The 26,629-nt window shown below is 41.3% G+C and overlaps 2 protein-coding genes and 1 non-coding gene across 7 annotated transcripts in view; 1 reads left to right on the top strand and 2 right to left on the bottom strand.

Annotated features, from left to right (window-relative positions):
- Positions 1 to 6,475: 6,475 nt before the first annotated feature.
- Positions 6,476 to 26,614, bottom strand: RWDD4 (RWD domain containing 4). 5 transcript variants are annotated; one of them, XM_009207934.4, is made up of 8 exons: positions 26,437 to 26,614; positions 22,374 to 22,454; positions 17,741 to 17,850; positions 17,507 to 17,654; positions 16,031 to 16,148; positions 12,682 to 12,731; positions 12,546 to 12,548; positions 6,476 to 8,294 (listed from the first exon to the last, which is right to left on the bottom strand). In XM_009207934.4, exons 2-8 carry the CDS (start codon positions 22,452 to 22,454, stop codon positions 8,262 to 8,264), a joined length of 543 nt encoding a protein of 180 aa, XP_009206198.1. In that variant the 5' UTR covers positions 26,437 to 26,614; the 3' UTR covers positions 6,476 to 8,261. The 5 variants fall into 5 exon arrangements, with proteins under 5 accessions (XP_009206198.1, XP_003899446.1, XP_021794658.1 ...); XM_003899397.3 differs by lacking the exon at positions 26,437 to 26,614 and adding an exon at positions 25,400 to 25,691; XM_021938966.2 differs by lacking the exon at positions 26,437 to 26,614 and adding an exon at positions 25,400 to 25,672 and having other exon boundaries at positions 17,741 to 17,846.
- On the bottom strand, positions 20,100 to 20,204 carry LOC116274294. Its single transcript, XR_004182926.1, has one exon. It is a non-coding gene; the product is annotated as a U6 spliceosomal RNA (small nuclear RNA).
- TRAPPC11 (trafficking protein particle complex 11) overlaps positions 25,770 to 26,629 on the top strand; it is a 53,828-nt gene continuing 52,968 nt past the window's right edge. Inside the window, exon 1 of the mRNA XM_009207933.4 lies at positions 25,770 to 25,918. The gene's annotated coding sequence lies outside the window, so the exon portion shown is untranslated. The remainder of the gene's footprint in view (positions 25,919 to 26,629) is intronic.

Raw genomic sequence — 26,629 nt, 5'->3', positions numbered from 1 at the left:
TAAATCTACACAAATAATGTGGCAGGGTATCCATTCTCATACATTCCCCTTACTCTGATGCAAATGCTTTTCTTTGATCCCCTATCTAATCTGACGCCTTTGACCCAGGACATACCTGAAGATACTGATGAGTCTGGGCAAGTAATGACACAAGACTTTATCCCTTGTACATGGATCACTTCACACAGACAAGCATAGACGTGGAAACAATTTCTAGAAGTGGAATTTCTGGACCAAAGGCCTTTGTGATTTTGATGGATATTGCTAAATTGTCCTTTTTCAAGGTTGCATCAGCTTACACTCAAAACAACTTGTGAAAGAGAACCGGTTTCCCCACACCTTTGATACGCCACCAAGCTATTCTGTCTTCGCCAATGTCACAGGAGAAAAACAGAATCTCTCTGCAGTTTTAATTTCTCTTGTGATGAGGGTGTGTCCTTTTGTTTAAGAGAAATTTACATTTCCTTTTCTGAAACTGTCACATCTAAGAGTTTGTTATGTATAAGGATACTAAAAGTACTTTTTCTTAGGTTTATTTATGCAATCTTTTTCCACGCACAATTTTTTACATTTATGTCATCAAACGTAACATTTTCTTTATGGCTTCAGAGTCTTGTGTCATACTTTGGGAAGGTTGTCTCATCCTGAAACTATTTTTAAAATCTCCTTTTTTTTTTTTTTTTTTTTGAGACAGGGTGTTGCTCTGTTGTCCAGGCTGGAATGCACGGGCGTGATCACAGATTCACTACAGCCTTGACCTTCCCAGCTCAGGCGATCTCCCACCTCAGCCACCTGGCTAGCTGGGACTACAGGCGCATGCAACCACACCAGGCTAATTTTTTAAACTTTTTGTAGAGATGGGGGTCTCACTGTGTTTCCCAGGCTGGTCTTGAACTACTAGGCTGAAGTGATCCTCCCATCTTGGCCTCTCGAAGTGCTGGGATTACAAATCCATTTTATTTTAAAAGTTTTTTTCAGCGCTCTGAATTTACTGCAATGTTAAGAGTGAGATAGAAGTACCTTTCCTTTTTCCCCCAGTGGCTGGTTGGCTGTCCAACACCACACACTGAAGAAATTGCATATTAAATTTTCTCATATATATATATATATATATATATATATATATATATATATATATATCTATTTCTGGGCTCTATTTTCTTTCCGTGATCTGGGCAGGTGTCAGCACAGTATCATTTTAATTCCTGCTGCTGGAAATGTTTGACTAATTTTTTTTTTTGAGACGGAGTCTTGCTCTGTGGCCCAGGCTGGAGTGCAGTGGTGTGATCTCGGCTCACTGTGATCTCCACCTGCCGGGTTTAAGCAATTCCCCTACCTCAGTCTCTCAAGTAGCTGGGACTACAGGTGTGCACCACCACACTCAGCTAAGTTTTGTATGTTAGTAGAGACGGGGGTTTTTGTATGTTAGTAGAGACGAGGTTTCACCACGTTGGCCAGGCTGGTCTCGATCTCCTGACCTAGTGATCTGCCCACCTCGGCCTCCCAAAGTGCTAGCATTACAGGCTGAGCCACTGCGCCCGGCCATGTTTGGCTAATTGAAAGAAATAAACTCACATCATAACTGTTTTTGAACTTTTTTTTTTTTGTCTATTCTGGTATGCTTAGTTTTCCTTAAGAACTTTGGAATCAGCTTTTCTTTCTTTTAAAAATCCAGTTGCATTTTTGCTGGGATTACCTTATTTATAGGATTGCCTTATTTCTAGGATCAGTTAAGCAGAACTAATGTTATTATCAATTGATTTTTTTTTCAATTGCTTAGGCCAAAAACCAATTTGGAGTTATCTTTGATACCTCTAGCTCTCCCATATCCTTCATCTGATTCACCAGCAAGCCCGACAGCCGTTCCTTCACTATATATCCAGAAACTGACCGCTTCTCACCCACTCCCACCTCCCACCCTTGTCAAGGAATCGTCATTCTTCACCCACTTCCTCAACAGCTTCCTAACTGGCCTTCCTGCCTTCCCTCTTGCTTGACTATTCTCAATACACAAATCAGATCCCCTCCCTCCTCCGCTCAATACAGACACTCTGGAGGCTTTCCGCCTCACTCACTAAAAAGCAGAGTTGGAGCAGAGGACACAGCCAGAACAAAGGCCACAGGCAGGATCGTGTTGGGGAGGAGCAGGAGGGGAGGGCTAGAGTTGGCAGGAGTCTACACGGCCTTAGAGACCAGTTCACCCTGAAAGTAGCCGAAACTAGTTACCCCCGCAGGGTGGGGACTGTGATAGGAGGCAGAGATCTTCTTTCACAAAATTAAAAGCCTTGCAGAACTACTTGCCTCTAAAACTATCTGCATGTATGACTTTGATAAAAATACAAAATAAGAAATTTTAAAACACTGACATGCGAAAAGAAAAATATAGAAACCAACAGAAAAATGTAACAGATGGTATTTGTCAGCATGCAGTGGGAGTTCAACTTTCCTTTAGCAGATGGATGGACATTCTTATAACCAAAACTGCATGATTTCCCGGTTATCATGAGGATTTCAAGCAGAAAAACTAACATCTATCAATTTAAAATTTAATTTGTGAGATGCCCCTGGGAGCTAAAGAATATTGTGTTAGTGTAATTTATCAAGTGAAATGGCAAAGTCACAATGGTAGGTTTAGCGATCTTCAGAAAAACAGAAGGGGGAGGAAAAGGTTTTATAGTTTGTTTTTTTGGTTTGGTTTTTTTTTTTTTTGAGACAGAGTCTGTCTCTGTCACCCAGGCTGGAGTGCAGCGGCATGAACTCGGCTCACTGCAACCTCTGCCTCCCAGGTTCAAGCAATTCTCCTGCCTCAGCCTCTGGAGTAGCTGGGACTACAGGCCACCCAGCTAATTTTTTATTTTTAGGAGCGATGGGGTCTCACCATGTTGGCCAGGCTAGTCTCAAATGCCTGACCTCAGGTGATTCTCCTGTCTTGGCCTCCCAAAGTGCTGGGATTACAGGCGTGAGCCACCACGCCCAGCCAATTGTTTTGTTTTAAAAATAATTATACTGTTGGGTAGATATTTGAAAAAAGTGTGATTCTAGGAATACACAGGATAGTGAAGAGAATAGGAACGCTGAAGCTTCCTATGAAGACGCCTCAGAGATGAAAATCTCCCGTAGGCTCCGGGGTCCAAATCTTCGTATGTTCCTTCACAAACGAGATTGACTGTAAGCGACGCAGAATGCCTGCTGCCCTCCGTAAAAACAAGCATATGGCGCATGCAGCTTCATCTTGCCGTAGGAGCAGAAGAATGAAGAGCCGGAGCAGTTAGGAGGAAAAGCTTACTCCTAAGTTGATTCCACAGCTACATTAAACACAAACCTCCCCGATTGCTTTGTGTACTCTAAAAACCGTCCCAGTGTTAAAACTCTTAAGGCTGATTTCTAATCACCCAATTATGAAGCAAAATATTTTAAATCTACATCCCCTTCCACTCCCCAACAGTTTCCTCCTTTTCTAAGTTGGATTCCCTTTCACTAACAACAGAGCATAGATGTGGTTTGGTATTTAAAATATCAATAATAGTTTCCCAACAGGCCAGACTTCGTGGCAGGCCCAGAAAAGGACCTATTATAGCTCCAGAGGGCTGTAGCCAAACAGGCAAGAGCACTTAAAACTTCCCAGGTGCCAGCAATAACAAACGGAAAACAGGCAGGGGTGGGGACGCTTCCTGTCTACTGTATCACCACCATCAACCTATTATGACAATTTATTCTGGAAACTAGACTGATACAGGAAGCTCAGCAAGCAAAAATGGTATTCCACTAGAAATGAGAAAGTTAAACTAATTTTCTTATTTTAGGTTCATATTAGTGAGAAATTAAGGCTATTAAAATTACGTATCTATTTATTCAAGCATTGCCTCTTAAAAATGTTCTCAGCTCTTCATATAAGCAAAAATTATCATGCAAGAATTTTCATTATTCAAATTTACGAAGTCATTAAAGATCTCACTCTCAATCAAACACCTGCTCCTCTCCTCATACTGGGCAATGTAGCTTCACTTAACTGATCTTCAGGAATAATGCAAAAATCAATGATAAAAGTCCTTAGCACTTTGAAAGGCACATTTTGTGCCTCTGAAAATTAAGTCTTCATATAAAAGTCGTTTCATCTTTCGCATGCTCTGATCAGTGGCTTTCACACCTTTTTCATGACTCATTTTAGTAAATTTTACATAGTGATTCAGTACCCATACATGCACACCCCAAATTAAAGTTTTCACAGTGGGATAAAAACCTCTTACAACACGTAGTGCATGCTGGTATTTTCTGTTCAATTCTATTGCCTCCCATTCCATTAAAAAATGCTAGTAAAGACCCCTAATTAATTTCCTCACTAAAGGAACACAAATTTGAAAATCACTCTAGGTTACATATTATTTTTTTGTCACATTAACTGAAAATACTGAAATTTTGGATCTTAGATGACCAGGCAATCCCTCTTGTTCTGTTTTCACTATGGAATATTCAAAGGTAAAAACGCGCAAACACAAATCTCTATTGTTACTACATAGCATGACTCTTATATTTATTATTTTTGAGACAGGGTCTTGCTCTGTTGCCCAGGCTGGAGTGCAATGGCGCAATCTCTGCTCACCACAACCTCCACCTCCCAGATTCAAGCGATTCTTGTGCCTCAGCCTCCTGAGTAGCTGGGATTACAGGCGCCTGTCACCTTGCACAGCTAGTTTTTTTTTGTATTTTTAGTAGAGATGGGGTTTTGCTGTGTTGGCCAGGCTGATCTTGAACTCCTAGCCTCAAATGATCTGCCTGCCTTGGCCTCCCAGAGTGCTGTGATTACAGGAGTGAGCCACCGCACCCTGCCAAATTTATTGTTAAAGCAATCACAGACAGCCTTCCGGAAACACTGGCCGAATCCTCAAAACTGCCCTCTTGTCCGAATCTGGAGTCCTAGTTACTTGGGAGCCTAGGTCCTGGGGAGGCTGCAGTGACTTACGATCATGTCACTGCACTCCAGCCTGGGTGACAGACAGGGCAAGACCCTATCTCTCTACAAAAAAAAAAAAAAAGAAAAAGAAAAAGAAAACTCTCCAAAAAAAAAATCCAAGATCCAGGGTTAGGCCTATCTATAGAACCAAGCAGGGCTTGGTGAAAGTTTGAATCAACCAACAAATAAAAAAAGTTGTGGCCTGTGAAGAAATGATGTGGAATGATTCTAATGCTGCAATCAAAAGGAGAAAATCCAAAATGCCGGCTTCGTACCAGTTTCATTCCGTAGGATATTTATACGTATCAGAGTGGTCAAGGTTCACTGCAAGTGTATTTGTCATCTTTAACTTCAATTTCAATTTTTTCATTTCAAGAAGTTCTCTTTGGTTTTCAAATCTTGTCTGATAATTTTGTTGTTCCCTATTCAGTTTCTTATTTATCGGAAACACACTGTACAGTATCACTATACCCTTGCAGCTCCCATTCCCCTAAGATTTTTTTGGCAGGCTCTCATGCTTTGCTTTTATGTATTGTGATTTTTGACTGTGAGGGCACATTCCATAAACTCTTTATGGGGCACCTGGTTGGTGGTCTGGGTTCAAGTTGAGTTCTGAAAGAACAGAGCAGATGTGTGTTCATTTCTCACAGTCACCTAGAGCCCCTAGCGATTTGGTTCTACTTTCAACTAAAATATTGGCTTGAGGGTTTGTCTGTTTTAAAATCACACGTGGGGGAGGAATTTGGGCTGAAATCCAAGTGTGAGGTAACCTGGGGGCACAAACTGTCAGGAGTGTGTGTACATACACTTACATATGTGTATATATATGTATATACTTATATTTTACTCTTCCATTCAGAACCACAGTTCAAGCCAGAAATGTTCTCAGGGTTCACACTGCAGGATGGGCCTCAGTCTTACAGATGTTTCAGGGGTGTGACTCCCTAACCTAGGCTGATCCTGGCCTTCATCTCGTGTCTTCTGGACCCTTGAAACTGAAAACTAAAGCCGTCCTTAACCTCTAGGTTCCAACTTTCACTGAATTTTTTAGCCTCTAGGCATTCCTTATCATCTGTGAGCTCATTTGAAAAACAATTTTTAGGCCGGGCCCGGTGGCTCACACCTGTAATCCCAGCACTTTGGGAGGCTGAGGCGGATGGATCACAAGGTCAGGAGATCGAGACCATCCTGGCTAACACGGTGAAACCCCATCTCTACTAAAAACACAAAAAAATTAGCCGGGTGTGGTGGTGGGTGCCTGTACTCCCAGCTACTCGGGAGGCTGAGGCAGGAGAATGGCGTGAACCCGGGAGGCGGAGCTTGCAGTGAGCCAAGATCGCACCACTGCACTCCAGCCTGGGCGACATTGTGAGACTCTGTCTCAAAAAAAAAAAAAAAAATTTTTTTAATCCAACATTTTGAATAGTTTCTAGTAGGAGGGTACATCTTGTACCATAAGGCCATGCAGATTTATAAAATCAACAATTCTCTCTGAAGTGATGTGAAATAAAATGTGAAGAAAAATCACTGTGTATAATTCAGACTTTATTGCTTATTAATTATGTCACTCCACAACATTTTAAGTAAACAGACATTGCGAAAATATACTGGGAGTGTTAAACAGATGACGGCAATATTGATGAGGCTGTTCAAGTGTTTTACATAAGGTAATAAGAGGCACCACCATCACCATCACTCCTAGAAATTTGTACATTTCATATAAAAAGAGTAAAAATAGTTCATTGGCATGTAACTAGCATCATTCTCTGTAATCTATGAGCCATAATAAGCCTGAACAGTTTCAGTCTCCTCAGAGCAAAACAAAGTATTTTATTCCACCAGCAGATGTTTCTTCCAAAACAAAAAACAAACCAATACAACGACAAATACTACCCACACACAACCCTGAAACATAAGTTGCCATATTCCAGTGGTCCTGAATTTTAACACGTTTTACTCTACATTAATTCAAGAAATAAAATGTGAAACAGCTTTTGAAAATGAGATGAACTCCTTTGCTGTCATTATACTTACTCTATAATTCAAACTATTTAGCTGAAGTCAGTTAACGAGTGAAAACTGCGGACACAGCTCAAACTACTCTTAACTTCTTTAAACGTTTATTGTTCTGTCAAAACTCAGCCCCAAGCTGCACAGGTGTAACTTGAGGCACTAACAATCTCCCTACCAGACATAACAGTTTTATGTGTTCTTAAAGCTGGGCGCATATACAAAATCACTGTACAAACACATAAACATCAGAAACCTTTCCTGGTACAAGTAGACTAATAGTTTCCTCTACTATTATTATTTTTAAATCAAGCATGTGTAATGATTCAGCATATAAAAGACTCCCATGTACATGATTAAAAAGATGCTCAGGTTGAGAAATACATTTGAATACTTGAAAAGACACTCCAAAAAAGAAACAAGACTTGAAATGTGGTTTTATGTTGAACCATTTAGGAGACCTCAGTTATCCAACAACTAAAAGCACACAACAGCAGATAAATAGGATTTTATTAAAATCAATGTCTCCAACAATACAAAAATTAAACATTAAGGCATCTTTTACTCCCATCCTGGTATATGCAAGAGAAATGTTTTAAAGAAGGGCCAGTATTTCTTACTGAAATGCTTTCTAGTGTATTTGGCAGGTTTGTTTTTATATTCTCCTATTCCGCATATCACTCAAAGCACTCATGATCAAACATCTTGAACCAAATCAAGAGAAAAGTATAAAGGGAAGCAGTTGACCTTTCAAAAATTAAAAGAAACTACAGAAAGTATCATGTATAAAGTTCAAATACCAGCATTTAAATTTCTCTGAAGCAATTTACGGTTCAGTAATTAAGCAAAAGAAGAGATGAAGATTTTAAGATGAGAAGCCTATTAATATGGATTGCACTATGGAGTAACTGTTCACTGAGTACTCTGCTCCACTGGGATGACAGTTTGAAAAGGGCTTCATCCTCCTTTAAGAAAATAGCACATCCACCAGGATAAGATCATATAAATTAACACTGATTCTTATTCCCCATGCCTGTCCATTTACAAAGCTCAAGAGGCTTCATAAAGTATACTAAACATTAACATTTTCACCTTTTATTAAGGCAAGTTTGTGAAAATAATTTAATACAACCAGATCTCTTCATGAACTTTCAACTTACAACCTTTTTAATGTAAGAAACATACAAAAAATTGTTTTATAAAAAGCCACCTCAATACCAGAAAATAGTAATGAAAGATTTTGAACCCAGTTTTACTTTTAAAAGAATGCTCTTTCCTTGTCTCAAATTCCAAGTGCTACTCACTCATCATCCTTAGAGCCAGTTTTGCTTAACTATAAAAAAAAGAGAGAATATAGTCAACAAGTTTAAGCGATGTTTTCTGAGTTCATTTCCATGGAGTATCAAAATTAAACTATAGGCAACAAGGTTCAAGTAACTTAAATCACCTGTAGCTTTTATCACATGTAGCTACTTTTCAACTTCAAGCTCAGCTACTTCAAACAGGTTTCAAAATGTAACCTCGACAAATATCTAAACTCAACAGAAAGAGGTGGTGGGTGGGTGGGTGAGTGAGACACTCTTGAAGCTTTCTAGGAAGTAAACTGGAACCAAGAATATACAAATAGAAGCACCATCTATAAAATGAATGACATTCTTCAAGTTCTTGTTTTCTATCACACATTCTTTTTAAAATTTTCTAAAAACAATTTTAAATTGTAGTCAAATTAAAAAAATACGTAATATAAGATTTACCATCTTAACCAGACAATAAATTCTTATGGTTTTGAAAATATAAAAGTCTTATTTTTGCATTGCAATTTTTTTTCTAAGAAAAATCTTTGGCAGGGGTTGGCAAATTTGGGGTAAGGGGGGCAGATAAAATACAAAGACGATTCTGATCAGACTAGTGCTCCGACTACTGAGAAAGGCCACTGCACCTGACAAGAACGCTAGAGAGTGTGGGAAGTTGTGAAAAGCAGAAACTACTAAAGGTGCTGGTTCTCAAATGTTTCGGCCTGAGGACCTCTTCCCATTCTCAAAATGTTAAAACTTTTTGTAGAGAGGGAGTCTCACCAAGTTTCCCAGATGGTCTTGAACTCCTGGGCTCAAGCAATCCTCCTGCTTAGGCCACCCAAAGTGCTGGGATTACAGGCATGAGCCACCACGCCCCACCCCAAATCTCTTTATTATCAAGCTCAGTGGACGACAGCTGGCTTCTCACAACTATGCTTCAACAGTAAATCAGGTATAATAGAAGACAGCTAACAACAACACAGTAGAAGTACTAAGAACCTGGGTTAATATGCACATCTTCAACCTACTAATTGAGAAAATTCTGGTAAACACAAGAAAATACAAGCACACGTTCTCTTAGTGCTTTAAGAGTATTAGTGATGGCATCATCAAATGTCATGTAGCCTCTGGAAAACGCCAGAGAAGTTTCATAAGAAAATGGGTTAAGGCCAGGCCTGGTGGCTCACACCTGTAATCCCAGCACTTTGGGAGGCTGAGATGGGCGGATCACTTGAGGTCAGGAGTTTGAGACCAGCCTGGCCAATATGGTGAAACCCCCATCTCTACTAAAAATACAAAAATTAGCCGGGTATGGTGGTGCATGCACATAGTCCCAGGCTGAGGTAGAAGAATCGCTTGAACCTAGCAGGTGGAGGTTGCAGTGAGCTGAAATTGCGCCACTGAACTCCAGCTTGGGTGACAGAGCAAGACTCCATCTCAAAAAAAAGGGTTAAAGGGCACACATCATCTTAGTATTATGATGCAAATAGTTTTGACCTAGCCTACCCTCCGAGACAGTCCCTCAGGGACATCCCAGGGGTCTAAAGCCCACAGTTGGAAACTACTGGCTTAGCATAATAGATTCAGAGACCAAATTATGTCTAAGTGGTAAGCTCCTTAAAAATACCTTCTTTCGGGCTGGGCATGGTGGCTCATGCCTGTAATCCCAGCACTTTGGGAGGCCGAGGCGAGTGGATCACCTGAGGTCAGGAGTTCCAAGATCAGCCTGGCCAACATGGTGAAACCCCATCTCTACTAAAAAATACCAAAATTAGCTGGGCGTGGTGGCAAGCGCCTCTAATTCCAGCTACTTGGGAGGCTGAGGCAGGAGAATCACTTGAACCCGGGAGGTAGAGGTTGCAGTGAGCTGAGATTGCGCCACTGCACTACAGTCTGGGTAACAAGTGCGAAACTCTGTCTCAAAAACAAACAAACAAGAAAAACAACAAAAAACTTCTTTCATCTCCCAAGATTACTGGATAATTTGAATTTTACTCTTTGTAACAAATTGGAGTTCTATTTATATTAACAGGGACTCTTAAAAATGAAAACTTCTGGAGCTAGGGAAGGAGGAGCACTATCAACACCTTTAGATCAGATTCTTTTTCTTCTCACTTTCGGCTTAGAGCCGCACTAAGAGAGGCAACATTTTGACTAAGAAAATTACTCATTCTGGAGCACAGTATATTTGGAGGAAAGAATGAATTTAGCTGGTTAGGCTTTACGTTGGTACACGTAGGACACATGAGTATCCATCGAGCATCAGTGAAGAAGGGCCTGGGAAAATGAGAGAATGCCAGAGGCTTCACTCATACAGCTGTCTTATATAGGGGAGGAAGAAATACTGCGTTTCTTCCAATTGTAAGTTAGGGCCCCACTCCCAGGAAATAATTTTGTACTAGCTACTGGGAGCACTAAGATTATTTTAAAGTTTCAATAGAAAATACATTCCATGGAACAAACAGCTGGCTTTCACATGAAGTTTAAGAAAATGGCCAGGGCTGGGCACCGTGGCTCATACCTGTAATACCAACACTTTGGGAGGCAGAGGCGAGGGGGATCGCTTGAGGCCACGAGTTTGAGACCACCCTGGTCTACATGGCGAAAGCCCATCTCTATTAAAAACACAAAAATTAGCCAGGTGTGGTGGTGCGTGCCTGTAGTCCCAGCTACTTGGGAGGCTGTGGCACGAAAATTGCTTGAACCCAGGAGCAGAGGGTGCAGTAAGCTGAGATTATGCCATTGCACTGCAGCCTGGGTGACAGAGCGAGACTCAGCTTCCAAAAAAAAAAAGCCAGGAGCAGTGGCTCATGCCAGTAAACCCAGCACTTTGGGAGGCCAAGGTGGGAGGATCACTTGAGCCCAGGAGTTCAGAACCAGCAGCCTGGGCAACAAAGTGAGACCCTGTCTCTAGTAAAAATAAAAAAGTTGGGTGCGGTGGTACAGGTCTGTGGCCCCCACTACATGCGACGCTGAGGTGAGAGGATCGCCTAATCTGGGGAGGTCAAGGCTGCACTGAGCCGTGTTCATGCCACTACACTGTAGCTTGGGCAACAGAACCAGACGTTGTCTTCAAAAACAAAACAATAACAAAAAACCCAAAACAAAAACCAAAAAGGTTTAAGAACACACTGCTTGTAAATTACCTGTATTTGTGGGTCCTCACTAAAATCCTAGTCTTTAACTACCCTTGCATCACATTAAACACTTCTCACAGTATTTGTGGCACTAAATGGAATGCAAAATTTATTTCATTAAGTCCTACAAAGAGAATTAATTTACTGTGTTAAAAATTAGTTTAACGTATTTGAAACTACAGCTAATACAAGAAAAATTTGAGACATGTAGGCAGATAAATTCAAAATGAAAGCAAACAATTTTAAACAAAAACAGAAAATTGTTCTTGATATGATAAACACCTATGCTTAAGATCTGTCCTTAAAAAAACCCACAAAAACTGGGGCCAGGTGTGGTGGCTGACGCCTGTAATCCCAGCACTTTGTGAGGCCGAGGTAGGAGGATCACCTGAGCCCAGGAGGTCGAGACCAGCCTGGGCAACATATCTGTCTCTGCAAATAATGAAAAAAAATTAGCCAGGCATGGTGGCATATGCCTTTGATCCCAGCTAGTCAGGAGGCTGAGGCTCACTTAAGCCTGGGAGGTCAAGGCTGCAGTGAGCTGTGATCATGCCACCAGCTAGCCCGGGTGATAGGGCAAGATCCTGTCTCAAAAACAAAAAACAGAAACTTAAAAGTAATTTCTACTAAGAAACTAAAACATTCTTTTCCATATCTGGTTTTCTTCAGTTTCCACATATTGTTGATAACTTGGAGTCATATTTAAGAATCTGCATTACTTTTTCTTTTATTTTTGAGATGGAGTCTCACTCTGTCGCCCAGGCTGGAGTGCAGTGGCACGATCTCAGCTCACTGCAACCTCCGTCTCCTGGGTTCAAGCGAATTCTCGTGCCTCAGCCTCCTGAGTAGTTGGGACTACAGTCGTGTGCCACCATGCCCAGCTAATTTTTGTAGGGTTTCACCATGTTGGCCAGGCTAGTCTCAAACTCCTGACCTCAGGTGATCCAACCACCTTGACCTCCCAAAGTGCTGGGATTACAGGTGTGAGCCACTGTGCCCTAAGCATCTGCATTCTTAAGATGTACTTACACAGTCATACTATATTGTAGTTGTAACTTCTGCAAATTTTCCATTATTTTAAAAAAAAAAAAGGATCTAAAATTGAGAGTGTAGGGAAGAGAAGAACGTAAAAGGTATTTCAAAAATACTTACATGCTGAATGTAAAAAAGAAACAGACATCCCAGTAAATTTCAAAGGTTGTGAAGGGGAAAACAAAAAATAAGAATTTCATTATTTGCTGGTAATAATCATAACAAGTTTAAAGACTAGAATAAAAATGTTATATACCTTCACAACATCAACCCAGTTCCAGCCTCGCGGAAGTTCTCCTTTGTGATCTAGAAGATAAAAAATAGTAACTTTATTTCTAAGACCAACCAGTTAGCTTTAAACTAATATTCTAAATAATATACAATAATATAAGATTTTATATACTATTGTGTCCGGAGCTGCACGCCCCGGCCATAGCGAATAATAATTGATGATTAAAAACGCCTGAGCTTTATTCATTTCCACCTTACACCTCCTCCCTATCTTTGCCTTTTCCCCTGTATTAATACCTCATAAAAGATGGCGCTCTTCCTGCTTCTTCTTCACCCATTTTTCCCGCGCCCGCGAAAATTGCTACCTGACAGCGCAGGCGCCACATGACCTTCGACCAGAGAAACCAATACCTATCTGGCCACACCCTCCGCGATGAGATCATTTTCGCCTTGGCCCAACCCCTTCCCCTCCAAGTGTATATAAGGCACTGCATTACCGCCATTAAAGGAGAGAGACTTGATCAGAGCACTGTCTTGTCTCCATTTCTCCTATCTCTTGTTCCCCAAATTCCCACCCCCTCTTCCAGGGCCTGCAGTGACGATCCCGCGGGCCGGGATACTATTGTACACAAATAGGTTAAAAATTTAAATGACATATTACTAAGTTGGAAAAAGAGTTTATCATTATGAATCGATACTGTTCTCCTGGGGATACTTGCAAAATATTTTAGGTATACTCCGTTTTTACATTTATGGTATTGCTATCCAAGACAAAACCTGGTATCAAGGAAAAAATATGGAGATGGGTTGGTAATGCCAGGAAGAGCAGTTAATCCATTTATTAGTTTCATGCATCTGCATGAAGCTACTGCTTTATATAAGGCCACTGTTTAGTTCAGTAAGAAGTTGTATTGTTCTGTTTAATACATCAGTGTTTCACGCCCAGAAGCTTGGCTTAAGACAGGAGGACTCACAAATATATGCTGGGCTTGGCTTCAAGACTAAGAGGAGGGCTGGCTAACTTATGTATTAGTTGCTATGCTCTGATAAAAGATTCATTATTTAATCTAACATTCTTTAAAAAGGGCTTTAATCTGTTGGGATTGCTTGGAAACTAGCTTATAATTCATAGTTTACAAAGTGCTTTTATTCTTTTTATCAGAATATTGAAATTTAAAGAATAGTTTAACAAATACTATCTAAAAATTCTTCAATTTAAAATGGTTTGATTTCCTTCATGCTTGATGTATAACACACATGTCTCAACTTTATGAAACCTTCAAAATTGACACTCAAAACAAGCACATTATATGAATTTTCCAGCTAGGGAAAAATAAATTAACCCATGATACTTATAGGAGAGAAGCAATATTACTGGAGCTCAATTTTAGATGCTATTGCTTCTTTTCTCTTTCACGCCAAGAAGAATTGTATCCCACTGGTTACTGGTTTTAGGGGGCACATCACCAGTTTTGGTTAACTAAAACTTAGCCACAGTGCCGTGGTGTCCCATTAAAATTTTATTTAGAATGAAAGCTCCAAGTCACAAACTCCTATACTGTCATTATAAGAAGGCAATGGCTCTAGGTGGGCATCATCAAAGAGATGAAGGTAGGGAGATATTAACGAAACAGAGTGATCACAGGTCATCATGTATGAAGGCAATAGTACCTCACTGACATACAAGCTACAACATTCAAAGAGAGATAAACCAAACTCTAGAAAACAGACTGTAATGGCTAACAACTTACTGCTTCAGTTGTTTTTATACTTTAATGCTGCTCTGACATTAGGTAGAATGAATTCCTACTTTTTTTTATTTTACAAACCATTACCATTTCAAAAACGTATTTTGGGGACAAACACAGAGTTGCTATTTGTCATAGACAAACATTAAACAGAACATAAACCACAGAAAACCTCCCATTCCATTACAAAAGAAAGGGCATTTAAAAGGCCCTCACCAGGCTGGACGCAGTGACTCAAGCCTGTAATCCCAGCACTTTGGGAGGCCGAGGCGGGCAGATCACGAGGTCAGGAGACTGAGATCAGCCTAGCCAATATGGTGAAACCCCATCTCTACAAAAAATACAAAAATTAGCCAGGTGTGGTGGCACATGCCTGTAGTCTCAGCTACTTGGGAGGCTGAGGCAGGACAATTGCCTGAACCCAGCAGTTGCAGTGAGCCGAGATCCGGCCACTGCACTCCAGCCTGGGTGATAGAGTGAGACTCTGTCTCAAAAAAAAAAAAAAAAAAGGCCCTCACCACAATAAAAGGGTCTGTTCTTCTCAAGAGAAACTTTTAACCTCACATAGTAGCACACACATAGATACAAATGACAATGTCCTCATTTGCCCGGTGAAAAGGTTTACAGACTGTTATCAATTTGCAAGTTTTCAGGTTAAGTAAAGAAAAGCAATCAAATATTATTGTTGGTATGGCCTGGAGTTTATAATCTTCTTCTAAAGAATTCTTGTTTAGAACATATGAGAATTCTATTCTCAAATATTATTGTTTTATAAATAAGTTAACTACAGGCAAAAATGTTAAATTATTTATCACAGTAACACCTAATGGTATACCAGTATTCATTTCAAATGAAAGCTGTATTTCAAAAAATTTTTGATAACACACAGCTAATAAAGAGGTAAACAAAATCCCAAACATGTAGGTAGGACATGTTTTTGTAGACTATTTGAATGTTCCTCAACCTCTAGACTCATTTATACTTTGCCACTCAGTTACCTTTTTTTTAAAATGGCGACCTCTTGTGATGAAGTAGTAGTAAATATTTTTCTTTTTTTTTTTTGAGACAGTTTTGCTGTTGTTGCCCAGCCTAAAGTGCAGTGGCACGATCTCGGCTTGCTGCAATGGCTGCCTCCTGGGTTCAAGCGATCCTCCTGCCTCAGCCTCCCAAAATATTTTCAATATACATATGTGACCCAAAAGTTCACTGGCCCAAATGCTCCAAGAAAGAGTAGAGAATTAATCTAGATATATCCACCAGATCACACTAAAAAGCAATCCATTTATCTAGGTTATAAAAGAAAAAGAACAGCTGGGTGTGGTGGCTCACACCTGTAATCCCAGCACTTTGGGAGGCAGAGGCAGGCAGATTACCTGAGGTCAGGAGTTCAAGAGCAGCCTGGCCAACATGGTGAAACCCCGTCTCTACTAAAAATACAAAAATTAGCCGGGTGTGGTGGCGTGTGCCTATAGTCCCAGCTACTCGGGAGGCTGAGGCAGGAGAACTGCTTGAACCTGGGAGGTGGAGGTTGCAGTGAGCTGAGATCATGCCACTGCACTCCAGCCTGGGCGACAGAACAAGACTCAGTCTATAAAAAAAAAAAAAAGAAAAGAAACACATACAAACCTGTTTTGTCTGCCAGCTTACGCTTCTGGGCTTTTGAAAGTTGTTCTTTTTTGTCTTTTTTCTTACTTGATGGGGCTGTATTAGGAGTTTCAATTGAGATGATATTGCTTATCGATGTCTAAAAAAAAGAAATAATTATCAGCCTCATACCTTACAACTTGTGTTACACTAAATACAGCTACACCCCGAAGTGGGTTGATAATTTTTACACTTATGAAATAAAAGAATCCTGTATTAGTATGATTCATTTTTAAAATCAAGTGCCCTTAACACATTATTGGTTTCACTCTTTTAAAAGTTCAGATCGAAGGACGTAATATTAGTTCAATTGTTATAACCAACATCCTGGGAAGGAAGATCTGATTATCAGCATTATGTTAAAGATCTGAGGTTGCAAGGTAGTTTTACAATTCAGTTAACTTGCTATTATTTGGAAATTCAATTAAAACCTTTTTTTCTTTACAGAGCTGTTTCTCAGTGTGAATATTTGACAGTTTAAACATGTCTTTAGAAAAATCACATGTGCCTACCTAGAACATCCTGGTTTCCAGAAGAAAAAATTTAAGACATTTGGGTTAATGCAGTCAGGGTATATGATAGCTAAAATTTAAAACGCTTACTAGGTCTATCTAAGCACTGCTGCAAATGTTTTCCATATACCACACATTTGATCCTCACCACAATCTTAGGAGGTAGATACTATATAACCCCCATTTTACAGACAAGGAACTGAGCACAGAAAGATTAAGAAACTTGCCCAAAGTCACAGAGTTGGTAAGTGGTGCAGTGATGTGAACCCAGGCAGTCTGGCCCAGAGTCCATGATCTTAGCTACCACCCTCCACTGCTCCTCCAGTTGCCTCTTGGGGTTCTGTGCCCTGTTGGGAATGTGAAAGCCAAAACCACTCAAACAGAAGACAGGCCTTGCTGCCAAAAGCCTACCACTGGGTTCACAAGACAACTCTAAATTACACTGAACCACTCAAAGTCTTTTAGTGCATGACGTGGTGCAAAGGGGTCTCATATACAGATGTTTAAGGTCATGAAAGAAATATTTCCTAAAACTATTCTAGAAATAATAATAAAACAATTTTTTCTATTCAATAAAGTTTCCACATGCTGCAACTTCTACAAATTGAACCGTGGCAAGACTACTTACAACAAAACAAGCCTCATGGAGATAGCAATTTCATACTTATTTTAGCACTGCATAACAGATCCCTTAGCTGTCTAAGCTTTATGAAGAGATTAAACAAATACTGGTCTTTGATAAAGGATAAAAATCTAGAGAATATAATATCATTTTTTAGGTTAAATAGAAAAATTCTGAAATTCATTGTTCTTATTTAACTCAGGGGTAACTCTCACTTTAACAAAGTCTTCCAATTCTGAATAGATATTAACTAGTACAAATGTATTACTAACAGCAAAACCAAAACAACAAAAGAATCTGGCAAAAAAATAATCACACACTCACTGCGGAATTAACGGGATTGTGATTCTCCATGAACTGCTCTTTATTGTCTTTGGCATATTCAAACAATGTATAGGTCATCGCGGTTCCCAGGTTAGCTTCCACTGCCTCCTGCAGCTTGGCTAATATACTCTGCTTTACAGCAGACGATCTACAAAGCACAGCAAAAATACCTTGCTGAGAGAAAAGTGTAACAGAGCGTGAAATGAAAAGCAGTAAAAACAAGACACTACTCACATGGTGTTGTTAAAAAAAGCGTTCATAGATAGAATTGGAGGTGTTTGGGGATACGTTTCTGTCCAGGAAATCTCTATTAAGAAGGCTTTGGGATCGCCATTTTCACCTATCTGAAGAGAAGGGGAAATCTTAGGCTTGTAAAAAGTGATACAAAGACAGAAAACTAAATTATAATCTTCAAAATGGTGAATTCTTTCCAATACTCACGCTCAGATCAGAAATGTAATATTTTGAAAAGTCCAGGGATACAGGCTAGGACTGAGCAGGGGTGCAGGGAGTCACAGGACAGTCTGATTTGAATTTAGTCCTAGCATGCCTTTATAGGTTCTGTTTATGCCCATGTCCTGTCCCTAACCAGCCTATCAGCTTTTCTAGTGCCACGCCTACATCTCAGGGATTTTTTAGTGTTTTCACCAGTTTTCTGAGGATGAAAGTAAGACATCAACTTATCCGTGGGATACAGAAAGAGAAGGGGCAAAAGTAATTCACAAACTCGACACACCTCATCTTTGTTTTAAGTTATCCAACTGCTAAATCCCAACAGGCACAACCCCAAGAGGTAAGAAAACGAAATTTAAAACTGAGAGAAAGAAGGAAAAGGCAAAGGATAAGGGAAAGGAATGCCTTCAGCTGATAATAATTTCTGAATAAAGACGCCCTTCTTTTGCTCTGCCAACTTTTTATTTAAAATTTTTAATCTTAAAGAAAAATTGAAATAGTATAATGAACACTCACTGACATTGATCTCATTCACCAAATACTTTTTGCCCCATTTACTTTATCCGTCCCCCTTTCCACCATAGCATCAACCCCTACTCTCCCAATGTGATTTTTTCCCCCTTTGGTTTTTGCTGAAACATTTAACAGTAATGAAATTTCCTCAATATTTGAGTAAAGTATCTTAAGAAAAGGACAATCTTCTTCATAACCACAAGATCATTATTACACCCAAGAAATTCAACATTGGCACAAAAATACTACCTAATGCATAAACTCTATTAAAAACTACCCAATCATATCTAAAGTGTCCTTTAATAGGCATCATCCCAATCCACAAATCCATAATCCATTGAGGGATCATGGATTGCACTGGGTTGCTCTGCCTCTTTATTCTGCTTTAATTTAGAACGGTCTTCAGCCTTCTCCCCTGCCTTTTTTTTTTTTTTTTGAGACAGGGTCTCACTCAATTGCCCAGGCTGGGGTGCAGTGGCACAATCACAGCAGTTGCAGTGAGCTGAGACTATGCCACTGCACTCCAGCCCAGGCGACAGAGCAAGAGTCTGTGGCAAAAGTAAAAGAATAAAATAAAAAAAGAAATCTGCTGGGTGTGGTGGCTCATGCCGGTAGTCTCAGCACTTTGGGAGGCCGAGGTGGGCAGATCACCTGAGCTCAAGAGATCTAGACCATCCTGGCCAACACAGTGAAATCCCGTCTCTACTGAAAATACAAAAATTAGCCAGGCGTGGTGGCGCATGCCTGTAGTCCCAGCTATTCGGGAGGCTGAGGCAGGAGAATCGCTTGAACCCAGGAGGCGGAGGTTGCAGTGAGCTGAGATCGCACCACTGCACTCCAGCCTGGGCGACAGAGCTAGACTCTGTCTCAAAAAAAAAAAAACAACAACAAAAACCTCCCACCTCAGTCACTCAAGTAGCTGGCGTGTGCCCCATGCCAGACTAATTTTAAAAAACTTTCGGTAGAGATAAGGTCTCCCTATGTTGCTCAGGCTGGCCTCGAAACTCCTGAGCTCAAGTGATCTTCCTGCCTCAGCCTCCCAAAGTGCTGGGATTATAGGCATGAGCCACCGTGCCTGGCTTCCCCTGCCTTTTAAACCAAAAATAATACAGGCTAGTTTTTTTATACAATGTCCCCAGATCTGAACTCATTCAAATTAAACATTTTTGGTAAGAAAACTATAGCGGTGATGTGGCATCTTCCCATAGCATCATATAAGGAGGCACACAAGATCTTCCAGAATCATCACTGGTGACACTAAGATTGATCACATGGTTAAGGTGATCTTCTCCAGATCTCTTCAACGTAAACCTTTTCATTTTGTAATTAAGGAATAATCTCGCTGGGTGAGGTGGCTCATGTCTGTAATCCCAGCTCTTTGGGAAGCTGAGGTGGGAGGATTACTTGAGGCCAGGAGTTAGAGACCAGCCTGGGCAACATAGCAGGACCCTGTCTCTATTAAAAAAAAAAAAATCATCGTCATCTGTGGGGCAACTCTACAAAACAAGGTATGAATACCTTGTTTCTCAACAACCTTTCACCCAAAGGCTTTAGCCTTCATTAACAGTCCTTAACGGTAACTGAATCAACTATCATACTAGTGGTTGCAAAATGGTGATTTTCTAGTAAAACTGTGGAATGATACATGAATCAACATCTCATCCTTGCACAGGGCTATGCTAATCTCCTCTGTATTGTTATTAAAATAAATGTAGGGATCTACTGATAGACCTGGATAAGGATTATCTGCATAATAGATGTCATTGGTTTATGTTTATGTTTTAAACATAGATGATAAAAAGTGATAAAAGTTACCTGCTTCATGCAATCACTACGTCCTTTCTCATGGTGCATTTAGGAATAAATTAACACATGCCTCACACTGCGCTGGGTACTGAAGATACAAAGACAGAGACAAGGCCATTCCTATCTTCAAGACAGATATTTATATAACTTACAAAACTGCAATATGAATAATAACTCAAAAGTAACAAAACAAAGTATGAAGAAATGGGGAATGGCTAATTCTGATCCAAAGTCAGAGCTGACACAGGAGACATGGCCCAAATATTAATGTGTCGCAGAGGAGGCCTGAGCTAGGCCTTAAAGGAGAGGCAGGGGGATAATGGACCTGAGGTGAGGGAAAGATTAAACAATGTGTGCAAAAGCACAGTACTAGAAAAAAATATATGGGGGAAAATCTAACAACCCATTATGTCTAAGGCATGTGAGTGGTGGGAAAAGTTTGGAGAGACAGAAACAAACAGAAAGATTTGGAGTGTCATGTGGAAAAATTTAGTCCTCATTTTATAGGCAAGAGGAGCCCATGGAGAAACATTTTTGAACAAGAGAATGGGATGACTACTTGAATGTTTCAGAGAGCCAGCTAGTACTGTTGGAGGACTAATGGTGGAGTATAAGGGGGAAGCTAAAGAAAGTATATCAGGGAACTCAACTAGGAGGCTACCAGACTGTTCTGTGCAAGAACTGAGTGGCTGACCCTTTGACTATCAACACGCTGTCTCCTAATCTCATGTCTCATTCCTCCTAAATCCATCCTATGGGTCACATCAGTGTCCGTCTTATAGTACATATAAATGTCCCACAGCATTCTGCACAGTGTGCTCTAAATCACTGCCATGGTGAATGAGACATTTAGGAAAGTACAGGGAAATTCTCAACCTCCCATTTGCTAAGGAGAGAGTAGCAACTGGATAAAAATAGAAGGGCCTAGGACTTAGCTCCACTGTTAACTTTGGACATTTGAGGTCCCTGGTCATTATATACTTGGAGATGATGTAAGGACTGTTAAGCTTGAAAGGGAATTGAGAACAGAAACTTATTTTCTGTGACGGTCATCCATCGATCCTGCATAAGGATCATTTCTCATAGTTTAAACTGTGACAATGTTAATAATAACTGTAAATCTTTTCCAAAAAACTTTCCCATTCCGCTACTTATAATCATTTGCTTTTTTTGTGTCCCACTCTGTCGCCCAGACTGGAGTACAGTGGCACAATCTCTGCTCACTGGAACCTCCGCCTCCCGGGTTCAAGCGATTCTCCTGCCTCGGCCTCCCAAGTAGCTGGGATTACAGGCGTGCACCATCATGCCTGGCTAATTTTTTTATTTTTAGTAGAGACAGGGTTTCACCATGCTGGTCAGGCTCGTCTTGAACTCCTGACCTCAGGTGATCCTCCTGCCTCAGCCTCTCAAAGTTCTCGGATTAAAGGTGTGGGCCACTGTGCACCACCTACTTATAATCATTTGAATAAAAGGTTTATATGACTTATTTACGAAAAAAATACTGTTACTTTTTTTTTTTTTTTTTTTTTTTGAGGCAGGAGTCTTGCTCTGTCGCAGTGGTGTGATCTCGGCTCATTGCAAGCTCTGCCTCCCAGGTTCACGCTATTCTCGTGCCTCAGCCTCCCGAGTAGCTGGGACTATAGGCACGGGTCACCACGCCCGGCTGATTTTTTGTATTTTTAGTGGAGATGGGGTTTCACCATGTTGGCCAGGCTGGTCTTGATCTCCTGACCTCGTGATCCACCCACCTCGGCCTCCCAAAGTGCTGGGATTACAGGTGTGAGCCACCGTGCCCAGCCCTACTGTTACTATTTTATGTTAAAGATAAGATCACATAATTTTTAAGGTTTTTTCCATTTCTAACAGCTTATGATTCTGGTACAATAAAAAGTTTATCCTGGTTTTTTAAAAGTTTCTGAATTAAGTTTTCAAATGTTAAAAATGACTGATGTTTAGGTGATATTTCCATTTAAATGCTATAGAAAATACAGACATAATAAATTTAAACAAGTTTAAAAAACAAAATAAGCATTTTTAGCCACTTTTAGTCTTTTCTAGCAAAGTTCTAAGTGCTCTTACTCATGCCATGTCTTACCCTATATTGAAAAGAAACTGGACTTAATTCCCGGAAACTTTCATCTCCTTCGTAAATAGAGCGTAATGCTTCTAGTTCCATCTGAAATAAAGAACTGAATGAGTTTTGTTCAGTGGCATAAATGAATTAGAAATAGAGGGTCTTTACTTTCTCATTCAAGCCCACTCAACTATGTAAAGCTTGACTAACTTACATAACCTTAGATACTTACCACATAGGTGCATGCAGCAACACATGACAATATTACTACCAATGATACTTTCAAACTCCGTGTCAGGCAGTGCTAAGCACTGTACAATGTATTATCGCACTGACTTCTCAAATCAACCCTGTCGAGAGGCTCCTACTATTTTCTCCTTCCTACGGAGGCAAGGAAGTCTCCGTTTAAAGCCACTCCAGAGCAAGTGCTCTTAGCACTCTGCTGAAGAGGACCCTGGGTGCAAAGAGCATTAAACCTGAAGACAAGAAATACGAAAAACAATACTTTCCCATTATTTACATACATTTCTTTTATATGCAATCCTTCCCACAGTGATACAAAGCTTTAAAAAACATCTAAGGGCAAGAAAAATAACTTTAAGAAAAATGCTGACAAGTATCTACCCAAGACGAGACAGGACTGTCAGAGAAAATGTAACTAGTAATCCTTGCTTGGACATAGTTCTTAGAACATTTTGGTATTACAACTGAGAAGTTCATCACTGTGATCACTGATGAATACCCGAGAAAATAAGTAAAGGAAGACTGCACTTCGGTACACGTTTGAGTTTTTCAAAAAGATGCAAGTCATGAATTCTACAAACTAAAGATGGTGAAAGTGGGCTTGATCTACAGTCAAAATTTTAGAAAAGAAATTATTGGACGGGCGTGGTGGTTCACGCCTGTAATCCCAACACTTTCGGAGGCCGAGGTGGGCAGATCACCTGAGGTCAGGAATTCGAGGTCAGCCTGGCCAACATGGTGAAACCCCATCTCTACTAAAAATACAAAAATTAGCTGGGCATGGTGATGGGCACCTATAGTCCCAGCTACTCAGGAGGCTGAGGCAGGAGAATCGCTTGAACCCGGGAGGTGGAGGTTGCAGTGAGCCGAGATCAGGCCACTGCACTCCAACCTGGGCTGCAGAGCGAGACTCCGTCTCAAAAACAGCAACAACAACAACAAAAAGAAATTACTGAAGAAATAGTGTGTGAGGAACCGGGAGATGAAGGAGTAGTCCCTAAGACCTAGCAAGCATATGAAAAACAAGATATACCCTTCTTAGAAAGGGAAACTTGATTGGCACAAAGAAGAAAGGCATAAAACACCGACTATACAGATTTCAGCCAGGCTCCACAGGTTTCTCTTGCTACCTTTACAGAAAAAAAAAAAAATACAGAAATTCAAGCTGGATTAAAGAATAACTAAGATTAGATTGGAACAAAAACCTTACTCAAGATACAGTACTACTCCTGCCCCTAATCCTTTCCCATATTTTAATTAATGACTTGGACAGGTACAAAAATAGAAGGCAAGTTTATTAAATTTGTGGATGACAATTTGTTGGGATAGTGAATAATGCTGATAGCAGAATAAGAACCCAAAAAGTCTTTGAAAAGCAAGCTAATGATGAAATTTAGCAGGGTAAGTAGAACTTGTATTAATACTTAGATGCCTAAATATAGAAGTTGAAGATGAAAGACAAATTGCTTTGTATAAAGCACTTAAAACATTTTAGTTGACAGTAAATTCAACTAGACAAAACAACATGATGCCACAATTTTGAAACAGGACATTTAAAAAATTAAAATCTGTCCACAGACATATGATTCCAGGAGAGTGAAGAAATTAACAAAGAATGGATATATGAAGACAAGCTAAAAGGAACCACTTCATCTGAGAAGAGGTCTGAGAAACTGGGCAGGAAACTATCTTCAAAGATCAGAACATCGATCATCTGAAAGAAGAATGAAATTTTCCTGTTAAACTGGAGATTCCTGGGCCCACCACAGAAATTCTGATTCAGTAGGTCTGGGGTGGAGTGCAGGCATCTGTTTTCTAGCAACCATCTAAATGGTTCTAAGGTAGGGGACTATGGTCAAACTCTGAGAAATATTACACTGTATGTTCTTTGCTTTGCAGGGAGACAAAGCTATTAATGCATTCACTTAGAAATTTACCTGGCAAGAATATTTTAGAAGAGATTCAGGTATCAATTAGCTAGCTTGTTGAACTTTGGGTTCTTTAAAGGTTAACTTCCAATCCAGAGATTCTATTACATTTATCATGTAAAAGTAGTAAGTTTCAAGCATTATACTTTAAATTAACAGTGAACTTATCTACCACCCAGTAAAACCTGGTTTCTAGTCCCGATTCTACCACATACTTACCGTGCAGCCCTGCGGCTATCATCTACCTACCTATCAAAGTTAGAAGGTTCCCCTACAGATGGCCTGTGGCACCCACCTCCAACTCTATAATATTGCATGATTCAATGTCAAAATGGCATCTCACCAGGAAATATCTGAGCATAAACTGTAAGTTCAGGTGGTACATGAATGCTCAAAACACACGGGTAAAAGATTTCCCCAAACAATATGGACAGAAGCACCATTAACGTCATTTTCTTCCATGAGAAATGTAACTAACTCAATTAGCCCTCTACTAGCCAAGAGATTTAAAAAGGTGACCAGACTAAAATTTAAAGGTGATCAGCCTAACTCAGTAAACAGGCACTGAACACATGGTATTCAAGGAGAGCCAAGAGCACAGGATCGTGCACCAAGGACGCTCATCCCTGTTATTAAGGAAACCAGGGGAGACTCCAGGATTTGCAAACATGAAAAATGAGGGGGGAAGAGAGGCAGAGGCGGACTCCTGCCCATTCACGCGCGCTTGGGTGGGACCCCGGTGAACTCGGGGCACCCCGGCCGGCTCCGAGGGCGCAGGGCACGTGCCGGGCAGCCCGTCCGGGCACCAGTCTCACCGGTGCCCGGGGCTGCGCGCCGCGCCCGCGCTGGGAGAGGGCCCTGAGCCGGGTGGCTCACCTCCTGGTCCTCGTTGGCACTCATCGCGCCGGTCGCGGGGCGCCTCCTGAGCGGACGGCTTTCCCAACAACGAAGAGACAGCGGGGGCAGCGGCCCACAGGCCGGGCGTCCCCCTTTGGCGCCTCGGTTGTGGCGGCGGCACAGTCTTCGCACTGGCAGACGCCAATCGCGTGCGCCCCGGGTCTCGGCAGCGCCCAGCCGCCGGCGGTGGGCTGTGGGCTCGGGGCAGGAGCCGCCGCTGGTGGGGCCTGGGAAGTGCAGCGTCTTCCTGACGCTCGGAAGAGCGGCGTAAAGTTCCGGGACAGCCATTGGTGTAGAGCGCTGTCACTCAGGCCCAGAAAGTGCTTCCTGTGCTGGGGGAGGTGGGTACAGGGAAGTCTCGCCTGTTGGAGCTGCCTGTGGGGCTGCAGCGGTGGGGACGGGCCCCGGCGTTCTGTGACATCCCCCCGCCTCCCCTCGTCTTGTCCCGGCTGGCGGCGACAGGCCTCAGCTGCAGCGGGCCCGGGGCGTGGGGCCTGGGTGAGTCCGGGCCGGGAGACCCGCGGGGCCAGGCGGGATCGCCGAGGAAGAGAGCTAGCTCTTAACAATGCTGGTTTGGGGGCCTGCGTTTTGCAATCCCGTCGACGAGTGCAATCCTGGCACTTCTCTTTTAGACCCAAGGAAAGACGCACCCATTTCTGGTGCCTCCCAGGTTTGAGACAGGGGAATAAGAGGAGGAAGATATCTGCCTTTAGGGACTGCAATGTTATTCCTCTGCCTTTCCTCACCGGAGCTACCAGAGCAGATACTGCGACCAGGGGGGCGGTGTTTCTCCTAGGTTGGGTTGTTTTCTTCTCATCTTTAACATCGAAACATCATTTCGTCCCCACACTGTCGTTCCTCTTTTGTTCGTTTTGTAGTTGAACATCTCTCAATCCCATTCTCAGGAGCCTTGTGTCCTACACCCTGAACTTCCAGTTAGTTAAAAGGAAAAAAAGCAACCACATTAGGTTTTAGGGTTATTTTAGTTCCCAGTTTGATCGGGCCACTTTTCTTACCTCTCACGCTAGTTTCCAGTTTACTTCCCTTGCATTACTGGATCTCCCATCCATTATTCACCTTCTATAGTTGCGCTTCCTTTCATGTATAGTTTCGTTGGTTGCTCCACTGGCTTCTTCCAGGATAGCTGAAAATTTCTCCTTCCAGCCTGTCATTGAGATCCTTTCAGTCTGCGCCTGTGCGTATCGGCGT

This window comes from Papio anubis, chromosome 3 (assembly GCF_008728515.1).
Source record: "Papio anubis isolate 15944 chromosome 3, Panubis1.0, whole genome shotgun sequence".
In the NCBI taxonomy this organism is placed as follows: domain Eukaryota; kingdom Metazoa; phylum Chordata; class Mammalia; order Primates; family Cercopithecidae; genus Papio; species Papio anubis.
Note: the sequence above shows the minus strand (reverse complement) of the source record. Positions and strands in the feature narration are given on the sequence as shown.